This window comes from Musca autumnalis, unplaced genomic scaffold (assembly GCF_047663935.1).
Source record: "Musca autumnalis isolate F117 unplaced genomic scaffold, ASM4766393v1 scaffold_3, whole genome shotgun sequence".
NCBI lineage: Eukaryota > Metazoa > Arthropoda > Insecta > Diptera > Muscidae > Musca > Musca autumnalis.
The window spans coordinates 36,801,373-36,813,433 of NW_027411866.1; the positions used below are offsets into that span (position 1 = coordinate 36,801,373).

The 12,061-nt window shown below is 38.3% G+C and overlaps 1 protein-coding gene across 3 annotated transcripts in view; it reads left to right on the forward strand.

The window, feature by feature from the left end:
• The first annotated feature begins 4,139 nt into the window (after nucleotides 1-4,139).
• Nucleotides 4,140-12,061, forward strand: part of LOC141399821 (solute carrier family 7 member 14) — a 92,688-nt gene continuing 84,766 nt past the window's right edge. For 2 of the 3 annotated variants that reach the window (XM_073979146.1, XM_073979148.1), the window contains exon 1: nucleotides 4,196-5,105. In XM_073979146.1, coding sequence (XP_073835247.1) covers nucleotides 5,070-5,105 — 36 coding nt within the window. In that variant the 5' untranslated portion in view covers nucleotides 4,196-5,069. Of the gene's footprint in view, nucleotides 5,106-12,061 lie in introns of all 3 variants that reach the window. The other variant, XM_073979145.1, reaches the window with a different exon arrangement.

A 12,061-nucleotide genomic window follows, 5' to 3' on the forward strand; every position in this document is an offset into this window, starting at 1 on the left:
AGGCGCCACAACAACACCTAAAGGTGACGCACTGTAATAAAGCTGCCATGACACAAAGCATGAGTTTGGCTGCGGATTTGTAGTTGGTCGGAGGTGAAAACATCTGGTATCCAGCTTCACCCCAGTGAATAAAAGACTTGCTGCAATTCGAATAAAAGCTAAATTTTTCAACATCAGCTTTATTTGCGCTCATGCTCCCACTGAAGAAAAGGACGAACAGACCAAAGATATATTTTACGAGCGCTTAGAAGAAACATATGACCGTTGCCCTGCCCATGACATTAAAATTGTTTTAGGCGATTTTAAAAAGAGAGAGATGGAAAAGATTGAGTGTGAACAAATAGAGATGTACAGGAGACAGAACGAAGTCCGAAAATTCTACCAAAGAGTCAAGCATCAAACTGATGGTTTTGGTACAGACGCATCCTCCTGTAGAGACCAGCAAAGTAATTTGGTAACTGATACAGATAGTGTGCTTAGGTTATGGAAAGACAATTTTTCCAAACTGTTGGTTATACGATAGTAGCGATGACGGCGAAAATACCACAGATCTAATCCCAGAAGATGGTATTACATTCAATACCGCCCAGCCAGGATGAGGTAAAGACAGCAATAAACCGGCTGAAGAATAATAAGGCAGCAGGAGCCGATGGCTTACCAGCCGAGCTGTTCAAAACCGGAGGCGACATGCTGATAAGGTGTATGCTTCAGCTAGTTAGCACCATCTGACAGGAAGAACGCGTACCCGACGATTGGAACGTGAGCATCCTATGTCCAGTCCACAAGAAGGGAGATAAGACTGTGTGCTCCAATTACAGGGGCATAAGTCTGCTCCCTATTGCATATAAGATAGTATCTGGCTATTGTGTGAGAGACTAAAGCCTATGGTCAATGAAATTATTGGACCCTATCAGTGCGGCTTTAGAACGGGCAAATCCACCATTGACCAAATATTTACCTTGAGACAAATCGTGGAAAAGACCCAAGAAATGCAGATCAACATCTTCCATCTTTTCATCGATATAAAGCAAAAAATGAAATTAACTGATACTCGGTCCTCGGTTAAAATAGGAAAGAACCTCTCCGAAGAGTTTATTACCAAAAGAAGTTTCAGACAAGGAGACGGCCTGTCGTGTGATCTTTTCAACATCCTGCTGGAGAAGGTCATACCAGACGCGAAGGTCAAAAGAAGTGGAACAAAATACACGAATAGCCATATGTTACTTGCTTATGCCGACGACATTAGGTCTGTCTGGTTACCCTAAAACTTGTAACAATTTGTACCAATTGTTGCTGGAAGTCGTCTGTTAACACAAAAAGCCAGCAAAAGAGAGCGAATCGAGAGAGACATTTTGACAGTTCTTTTACTGAGAGTTTGCAAATTCTTGCTGGACAAATTTTTGCTGGTTTTTGCTGGGAAGGTGTCTGTTTACTTTTTACAATTTTCTTGCAAAAGAGAATAAAAACTCCTTACTCTCTGAGAAAGTTCTTGCGGGACAATTCTTGCTGGGAAAGTAACCAGACAGACTTATTGACATCATGGGTCGATCAGTAAGTCCCAATTTACATTAGGCGAGTTTACTTGCCGCAATTGTCAGTTTGTGGGTGAGAGAGGGTGTTGAGAGGCAAAGGGTTACCATATGCCTCACCTCTCTCTCCATTAAACTGACAATTGCCGCAAGTAAACTCGCCCAATGTAAATTGGGACTATAGGAAGTAACTGACACCTTTGCAAAAGTCGAAGGAGAATCTGCTAAGGTGGGTCTGGCGGTAAACGGTGAGAAGACCAAGTTGATGGTGTCGACGCGCAATGCGTCCATTGAGATCGGACCAACTGTTGAAGTTGGTTCCTATAATTTTGAGGTAGTAAAAGACTTCGTATACCTCGGCACCTCCGTAAACACAACAAACGACATCAGTTGTGAAATAAAAAGAATAATTGTATTGGCCAACAGATGCTACTTTGGTTTAAGTAAGCAGTTTAAAAACAAAGCCACATCTCGTCAAACAAAAATAACGCTCTACAAAACACTGATACTACCCGTGCTGATGTATGGCTCCGAAGCCTGGGTACTTGCGCAAGCAGACATGGCAGTGCTTGGTGTGCTTGAGAGAAAAATTCTTCGAAAGATCTACGGACCAATCTGCGTTGACGGTGAATATCGGCGTCGTCGACATCAGTATAGATAAACGTATCGAGATGCAACGATTGCGTTGGCTAGGCCATATCATAAGAATGAGCGATGATGAACCTGCTAAAAAGGCGTATAAATACGTGCCACATGGAGGTGCACGCAGAATTGGCAGGCCTAAGCTTAGATGGAGCAAACAAGTGGATGAAGAGATGAAAAGGCTCGGTATTCCAAAAAGCGAAGCAGTAAACAGAGAGAATTGGAGATTTTTTTTCTTAGTTCGGCTTATAGAACAAATGTTCTGTAATGGGCCAGCTAAGTAAGTAAGTACAGGAAACGAGGACGGATCGAGTCACAAATGCCGTAAAGGACTGAAACCAAAAACTCGAGAATCGTGTGATCTTGAGAACATAAATATAGTTCACCAATGCAATCTAACATTTACGGAAGATGAGAATCGCACAGAATTTTTGGAAAGGCTAGCGGAGTTGACCAGGAGTCACCACTTTTTACATGATCGATTAATCTTAGGTCATAGGATTTCGAAAATGTAAACGTTTAGACTTACGAGACCAAATGGATTTCAAATGTCAATTTCATAGCGTCATATTAATTTAATACCCTAGACAGATGGCAGCGTTAATTTGCATTAACTGCGTTAATTCAAATTTATTCGTGCATTATCCACATTTTTAATGCACAAAATCAAACCGAATTTATAATGAATTTAGGTATTTCAATATGGCAATACCGTAAAAGAGAACCCATATTCATCCTCTGAGACACAAGGAAAACAACAAATTGCAAGGCAAACAACAACAAAACAGTTGTTTACCAGTAATCAGCTGTTTCGTAAATGCAGAAACTGTCGTCTGTCAGGCTAAAATTAAATGCAGATCTTAATGCAAATTAACTTTGCCCTTTCTCTAGGGTATTATAGGCCATTTAGATATGACATCATTAGCCGGATTTAGCACATTATCAGGATTTATTTGCTAAATCCAGCCAAAATCTACCAGATTTGTTTTAAATCCGGCATAAATCCTCGTATACAACTCTGTTTTTTGCAACATGTTGCTAGAAAATACAAAAAGTTGCAAGCTGGCACAAGAAACAAGGTAGATGCATCGGCGAATTGCTACAATAAAAATAATATAAAATGTCAAAATTTGTAAACAAGGCGGAAAAATTAAATTTGTTTTGATGTACAAAGATGAATTTAATTTACGATGTCTAAGCAATAAAATAATTCTTTATTTGATCTTTAGTTAGCATTAGTAGCATAATGTGCTAACATTTTTCAATATTAAACATTAAATTTGTAATTTGACGTATGTTTTTTGAGACGAATTAAATTTACAAAAAATTCTTTTGACGTTTCAAATTCGATCAGATGGGCTGATGCATCTACCTTGGTAATTGTGCTATGAACAAAAATCAGCTGACTGCCATTTAAATCCTCCAAAATGTATATCTAAATGCAATGAGATTTGTACTGGATTTATTAAATCCAGTCGAGGATTTATGGCTAGCCTAAATGAGCTTTAAAAGAGAACCCATACTCCTGCTCTGAGACACAAGGAAAACAACAAATTGCAGGGCAAACAACAACAGAACAGTTGTTTACCAGCAATCAGCTGTTTCGTAAATGCAGAAACTGTCGTCTGTCAGGCTAAAATTAAATGCAGATCTTAATTCAAATTAACGTTGCCGTTTGTCTAGGCTATAAGTGATTTTAATATGAACAAATGGCAACCCTTCTATGACATTTCCACTCACTTCATTTTCCACCCACATGTTACCACAATCCACTAAACATTCTCATTTAAAATAACAACCGTTCCAGCGACTCTCAAAAGTTTCTCCCAAACTTTGTTCAAGTCGTTGCTTCAACATCGTAATTAACGATGTTATGCAAACCGACGAAGCCAAAAAGGATAATGATGTTGCTGGTAATGGTGGAGGTTAAGGGTGGAGGGATGTTTCATTTAACAGAAATACTACTATATACAACAACAGCAACAACGAATGGAGAAAAGCTTTTTACGGAAAAAAAGTTACGCACAGACTCCTCTCATTCAGTTTTCAGCAGAACGTTTCTTTGGGGGGATAACTTTATGAGAGTTTGTGTGAGTGTTTTTCTGCTTTGACATTAAGCAGAGACGAAGCAGCAGCAGCAGCAGGACTAACTAACCAATTTTTTGAAGTTATACACACGGAAAATTGCAACCATTCATTTTTTTCACTTCGGCAAAGTTAAACGTGAATTTTCACCACTCACTGAAAGCAAGAACAAACGGTAGAAAAAACGGTAGAAGAAAAAAACAACAACAAATAGATGGCTAAAATCCTAAGGATTTTTGGGATATAAATTTAAAATAAAATTGGAAATTGTTTAAAGAAAAGAAAAATCACAAAACAAGCAATTGAAAAGTGTAAAAAATTCACGTTTTCAAAAAATATGGAAAAGTGAAAAGCTAATGAAAATATTTTCCCCTGAAGAAAGCAAAAGATTTAAACGAAAAATATCTACTTATCGAAAGCAAGCGAAAAAATCGTTGAAAATTAAAGCAAATTTTGGAAATTCTTGTCTAGAAAAGAAAAAAAACTGTTGAATATTGTGGCATTTAAGGGTGTGAGTAAAGTATCCGCTATTGTTCGTGTCTGTGTTCTAGTGTATGAATTTTGTGAAATCTCTCCCCCTCCCCCTCATTCCGTAAGGTGGGATCAGTGATAATTAAAACGAAATATTAAGTGAAACACCAACATCCAAAGGCCATTGTTATCATCATCACCTGCGGCGTCATCATCATCATCACCGTTCTTCTCACCATACCAATTGACTGACGGCCGTCAATTGTTGTATCCCAAGGAAACTTTGCTCAGAAATTGCAAGCGTTTTTCTTCAAAGTCTCTACTCGAACACCGTGGATAAACATGAAACCTTCAGAGCTGTTAAGCGTTTTGGAAAGGGTAATTAGATACTTTTTTTTGAATTACAACAACAACATTTCTTTTTTAGCTTAAAAAATAATTTAAAAGCGAAATACAACTCTGCTAATACTCTATTGGACTTAACAACCTTAGCCTAATTTTTTAATAAACATCATAATTTGTTTTTGGTTTGGTTATTTAAAGCATTTATCACCTGTGTATGAGTGTGTGTGCGTGTGTATCCCAAATTTAGCTTCATTAATGGTTATCCTTACACATACACAATAGCACACCACACACACAGACAAATTTTAACAAAATGTTTTTTTTTTCCTTTTTGTTGTATCTCTCCTTTTTTATTGTGTCTATTTTCCATGAAGCAAAGGAGTAAGGAAGTGGGAAAAAAAAAACATTTTATTAAAACCTTGTATTTTGTTCATTCCCTTTACGACTCTCTTTATCGCTGTCTCTCTTGTGTGTTGTTATCTACATAGTACATCTACTCATTTAATCACCTACAAGTCTATTCGACTTCTCTAAAATAGCAGCAGCAGCGGCAGAAGAATGTTATGACCCTCACCATCATTTAATGTTGCCTCTTTTCTTTTTTAAATGGAGTCAAAAATAGTTACAGGGACAACAAAAAATAGCAACACCGCCTCCCTCACACATACACTTACACGGCACATTAACATTATCACAAAATCATACTCGTACATACAGGATTTTGGCCTTTTGTTCTTTGAGGTTTTGTGTGCCAGACACTTTTTCTTAAACCTGCTTTAGACTTTGTGAATATTTTCCACATAATTAAAATGTTTTGTTGTTGTTGTTGCTGCAGCTGTATTTTGCGGTCTTTGAAAGTTAATAGTCAAATGTGACTTTTGGTTGCCTTCAGCTGTCTAAAGGACTTGGTGAATTATGAATGAACTTTTTATTATACAAATGTGAGGTTATGGACGAAACTTTGTTGCGTGGAATGTGTCTAGGTATATTCTCGTAGATATATGATTCCTGAACTAAAGATATGTCTACTTCAAAATTCGTGAGGGACAAGAGGGGTTCATCGGCAGCAGATTTACAATGGTGCAGATAGGCCTGCACGTTGTGAAGCTCTTGCCGCTTTCCTGCTTTTACTGAATTGTGTGAGGTGGATTCAGATGGAATCGAATTCAAAAATTCAGCTTTCCTTCACATTTCCGTAAATACCCATTCACTATGGAGTCCACAGCTACCCCAGTATCCATCCCACCAGATATGGAAACCACACACGTCGTGGTGCTTAATGTGGGTACCTGCCATGCCGCCTACCCCACAGTGCTCTTAACACCGAGTGAATATAATAGCTTCGTTCCAGTACTTGTTTAATGATAAAAGTGTCAATAGAGCAAACTGTCGAAAATGAGCCCAACATACACCTTTTTCCAAAATGTACGGGAACGGAAAAATGGCAGAAACGTCAACAAATCTGGAACAAATGTCAAAGTCGACATGTCAGCCAATCAGAAGCCGTCAAACATGTTGCACATTTTTGCTCGCCCAAATTTGTCGTGTAAAAAGTTTCTAAAGAGAAAGCTACTCAGCGCCATTTTTGTTCAAAGAGAAGTGAACAATTTGCAACTTTTTTGGTGTACGGGAACGCATTTTGGGCAAAAATGTGCAAAATGTGTAAAAACTTTTTAGTTCTGGAACGAAGCTAATGTGTCTTCCAACGCCCCCGCACAAAAATTAAAGTCCGCTGCACATACGGCGTGTTGAGCGTTGCGTTACAGCAACCACATGAAAACTTCAAGAGCAAACTTGGCATCACTTACACATTTTTCATGTGGTTGTTGTTTTCAACGAGCAACGCGTCGCACAACGGACCGTATGTATTTGGCCCATAAGAGTAACAATTCGTTCATACGTATTTGGACTTGATCGCATCCTTGGTTAGGAGCGGAGCTTATCTAAACTCCTACGTTTCTTTGGGTCGACACCCGGTTGAAGTGCAACTCCACACTCGTGCCGAAGCTCTCCCCGCGATTTGGGTCTTAACCACAGATCTAGGGGCAACTGGCACCCGCGGTACCAGAATATAGCCTCCGGTCAGGCTTCGAGGCCAATGACCACTACCAGCTGGACTCCAAACAGCCCCGGACTGGTGACCTCCACCAATTCAGCCAGCGGAAAAACAAACAACACGGGACCACAAACAATTAACATGCTGTCCTCACGGACTGCACAAAGGGACCGCGGCAACGGACAACACAACACAAACAATGAACGAAGCAACCCTCACGTATGACTGGTACGACAACCACACAAGGCCACGACGCCGCACCAACTCCTCCAACTCTCCTCTAACACCAACACGCCCAACTGTAGAGATGACTATGTGCTGGTGTTACCTCCATTAAGTCTAGTCCTTCTCCTAACAAGCACTTGACGTGCAAAACTACTTAAACAACTAAAGGTCAGTCTGTCTTCAAGTGCCCTACTGAAATCCCACCCTCCATACGTGATATCCATATTGAATAAATCTCTAATGTCATCATAGTACCGGCATTCCGTCAGTATATGCTGCCAGTCCTCAGTCATCCCACACCAGCACAAATCTGGACAGGCCTCTTGTATGCATAAATGCATTTAGGGAGCCATGCCCCGTCAGTAAGAATCCCAGACTCATGTTAAAGCCGAAGTCCAAGAGGCACAGTGCGAACGTAGCGTCACGAATAAATTCGTACGACACCCTCCCTCTGTCGCTGTCCGTCCTCCTATCAGCGGCACGATCAGGTCGCAAGATTAGCCCTTTCCCAAAGTTTACTTAGGCCATGTTTATATTATAGCCTTTTGCAGGGTTAACCTTCTTAGTGAGGATTTACTTGACGTATACGTAAAGGAATTGACATTTGAAACCCAATGGGTTTGTTAAATCCGGTTATATATATAAACGTACTATTATACAATTACGAAATCCACTCGATTTCAACTGTCAATTCCATAGCTCAAACGTGAAATGAAATCTCATCTGGTTTTCATTTGACGTTTAACCTATGTATTTGACAGTTGAAATCGAGTGGATTTCGTAAATGTAAATCAAGCATTAGTCTACTAAAGGAAAGGAAATCTCTTGACGTCCTTTTAAATTATGGTGCCACCGAACTGACGGTCACTATGGTTTACTATCACTGAAACCATGACACTTCGAAGACCGGTTTCGACAAGCAACCAGTGACTTTTGTTGATTCTTCCGTCGGGATCAGCTGGCATAAGGATTATTGTGCCCTTGCCGTGTGCCTTTTAGGTCGCTTTTAGGTGACTGCCTTCTCGGCACTGAATTTTTCTCCTTGGCTTTCAGAAATCGACAGTGGTCATGTTAGTTTAAATTAGAAATGAAATCTCATCTGGTTTTCATTTGACGTTTAACCTATGGATTTGACAGTTTAAATCGAGTGGATTTCGTAAATGTAAACCAAGCATTAGTCTACTAAAAGCCTGAACAAGGAAATGTCTTGACGTCATTTTAAAGAATGGGGCTACCGAACTGACGGTCACTCTGGTTTACTATCACTAAAACAATGACACTTCGAAGACCGGTTTCGAATAGCAGCCAGTGACTTTTGTTGATTCTTTCGTCGGGATCAGCTGGCATAATGTTTATTGTGCCCTTGCCGTGTGCCTTTCAGGTCGCTTTTAGGTGACTGCCTTCACGGCACTGAATTTTTCTCCTTGGCTTTCAGAAATCGACAGTGGTTGGTGGGTTGGTTTAAATTAGAGCTTAGATCTTTTAGTATTGTTGCAATCACAGTTTATACAGTTGGACACTAAGCCCACCTGATTTTTTATGTTTGATGTCAAAAACATTATTGTGATTTAAATTACAAAGAAACTCTAATCACATAAAAATAAAATCTATTATGTTTGTTGTCAAAAGTTGTTAACAGAACTCTGAATGGCCGACCTTCTATAGGCCTTGGTTGCAGTTGTTCTCTCTCTCCCAATCGCAGTGTCCGCGAACACGAATGAAGTTTTTCCTATACGAATGTGAGGTTATAGACGAAACTTTAGGTCTGTATGATAACTTTCCCAGCAATAATTACTCAGCAAGTTCCAGAAACTTCTCTCAGTGAATTTTACTCTCTCAAGCAAGAAAAATTGCAGGAAGTTATCGAACAAAATTTTGTAAGAACTTGCAAGAAAGTCAGCTGTTTACCAAAATGTATGAAAACTGTTTTTGTTTCTTTTGATATTTTAAACCAAATGCATTTTACTTCCCAGCAAAAAAGTTTGGAAGTAGTGCAATGCAGAGTTATGATTTCAATACATCTTTCGATGCAGTCCACACGGATTTAAGAAAAATGCACTACGCTCGATACATTTTAGAAGCACTTGCTTATAGATCCCTAGCCAAGCAAGTCAATTTTTTTATCCCTACAGTCGCAGTCTTTTTTCTGAACACAAGAGTGTCTAAAATTATAAGAATTTGTTTAAAAAAAACAAAGAAATACAAACTAAAGATACGAACATTGCTGTAATTCACGAGACGCAAATTGTATTAGTGAAATAAAGTTAATATTCTTGTTTACACGAATAAGCAATGTATTTTATTTCTTTTGGGATATTTGCAATGGCTTGCATTTTATAGCATCAAAGGCTGTGATTTGGATCGAAAATGGAGTGCATCCTAGCTGTGTGCCGTGGAAGCAAAATGAAGTGCAACCTAGCTGCGTGCTCTCTTATAAAATTCATAGGTGAATTCATAGGAAAAGATGTACTCCAGCGGCAATTGTTCTAGTGATTTAACTGCATCCGCGGATGCAAACCTTTTGCTGGATTATTTACCACAACGCCTTAGAATCTAAAAAAATGTGAAATTTTCTTGGTCAAAAATGTTAACATTTCATGTTGTTTACATTGAACAGCTGATTAAAAGAACAAATTTTGCCAGCAAAAATTTGCAAGTTCTCTGTCACAGAACTGTCAAAAAATCTCTCTCTCGACTCGCTCTTTTTTACTGGACAATTTTGTTATCGAACAGCATTCAGTAAAAATTTCGACGAATTTTTACAATTTTTTGGCTTATCGTACAGACAGATTCGTTGCGTGGAATGTGTCTAGTATTTGTTGATAGGATGCGATTGAAAGAGCTAACTTTCGTCTTCAACTTCTTAAACAACATTAAAAAACATACTTTTTGGCATGAGCTGGACGAGTCTGGTGTGGAACTGCCGAGCTGAAGTTGCTTAACGTATACCTCCCGCCAATAAATAGTTGTACTCCAGTTTATAGGCGCAACATTAGCCCGCTTTTGGAAGGTCATAACCGACTGGTCTTGGAGTATTTTAATGCTCATAATGAGTTGTGGCATTCCGTCCTCGGAAATGACCAAAAAGAGGGGTATAGTGATGGCTGAGTAGATTTATAGCTCTACATTTTGCAATGAGGACCCCAAATATAACCGTCTTTTCACCTGGTCTAAAAAATTCGTCACCTTCGTTTCTCATGAGTCAGACCATCCCATAATTGTCTCCATCAAAAGACCGCACGATTGCATCACCTCTGAACGCCGCACTGTCATCAATCATAATAGCCCATTTAGATATGACTTCATTAGCCGGATTTAGCTCATTATCAGGTTTTATTTGCTAAATCCAGCCAAAATCTACCAGATTTCTCATACAAAAATAAATCCTCCTATTGAGTGGCTTTGTTTTAAATCTAGCATAAATCCTCGTATACAACTCTGTTTTTTGCAACATGTTGCTAGAAAATACAAAAAGTTGTAAGCTGGCACAAGAAACAAGGTAGATGCATTGCTGAATTGCTACTCTAAAAATAATTTAAAATGTAAAAATTTGTAAACAAGACGAACAAATTAAATTTGCGTTGATATACAACGTTGATTTTAATCAAACAGACTAATACACTCCACGTCAGTAGAATAGAACACCTAAATTTCTGTTAATGTTAGCTTATTTATCCCGAAGCGAATGAATCTACGTTTTTAATCTTGTATTAAACACAGAAAAAATTATGCTTCTAGCTTTTCGCGAAATGATTTTCTGATCATTTTTCCGATCGTACTATGAAAAATAGGCATTTATTTTCGGTCATCAGGATAGAACAGTCATTTTATTTTCGCTAATTGTGTAAGTATTAACGCCGCATTTTCTTTCAGTCGATAAAGCGGGGCTTTCTAATCGTTTTTCACCAATAAAACCATATAAATAATTCCGCGGACGCCGAAATAACAGCGTAAACGGATTTAAATTGACAGATAATTGAATGTGGAGCATATTTCCAAATCTTTAAACGGCAGACTTGTTCGCGGAAAAATCATATTACTGAACAAAACATCAAGGTTTTTATAAGAAATTTTGAGGTTTGTCATACTTATTTGGAAAACGTTCCATGTTATCAGCATCCGCAACTCTCGAATGTTTCCGTCGAGGTTGTCTGTGTTATATTCTATCTTATTGTGAAGAAATACGACATAACTGCGCGACTCTTATTGATATTCCGAGATGTTTCAATTATCTGTCAATTTAAACCCGTTACGCTGTTATTTCGGCGTGCGCGGAATTATTTATATGGTTTTATTGGTGACAAATTATTAGAAAGCCCCGTTTTATCGACTGAAAGAAAATTCGGCGTTAATATTTCAACAATTCGCGAAAATAAAATGACTGTTCTATCCTGATGACCGAAAATAAATGCCTATTTTTCATAGTACTATCGGAAAAATGATCAGAAAATCATTTCGCGAAAAGCTAGAAACATAATTTTTTCTGTGTTTGATACGGAACATCATAGGCTATAAATCCCTACAAGATTAAAAGCGTAGATTCATTCGCTTCGGGATAAATAAGCTAACATTAACAGAAATTTAGGTGTTCTATTCTGACGTTGAGTGTATTTACGATGACTAAACGATAAAATAATTTTTTATTTGCTCATTAGTTAGCATTAGTAGCATAATGTGTTGACATTTTCAGTATTAAACAATAAAATTG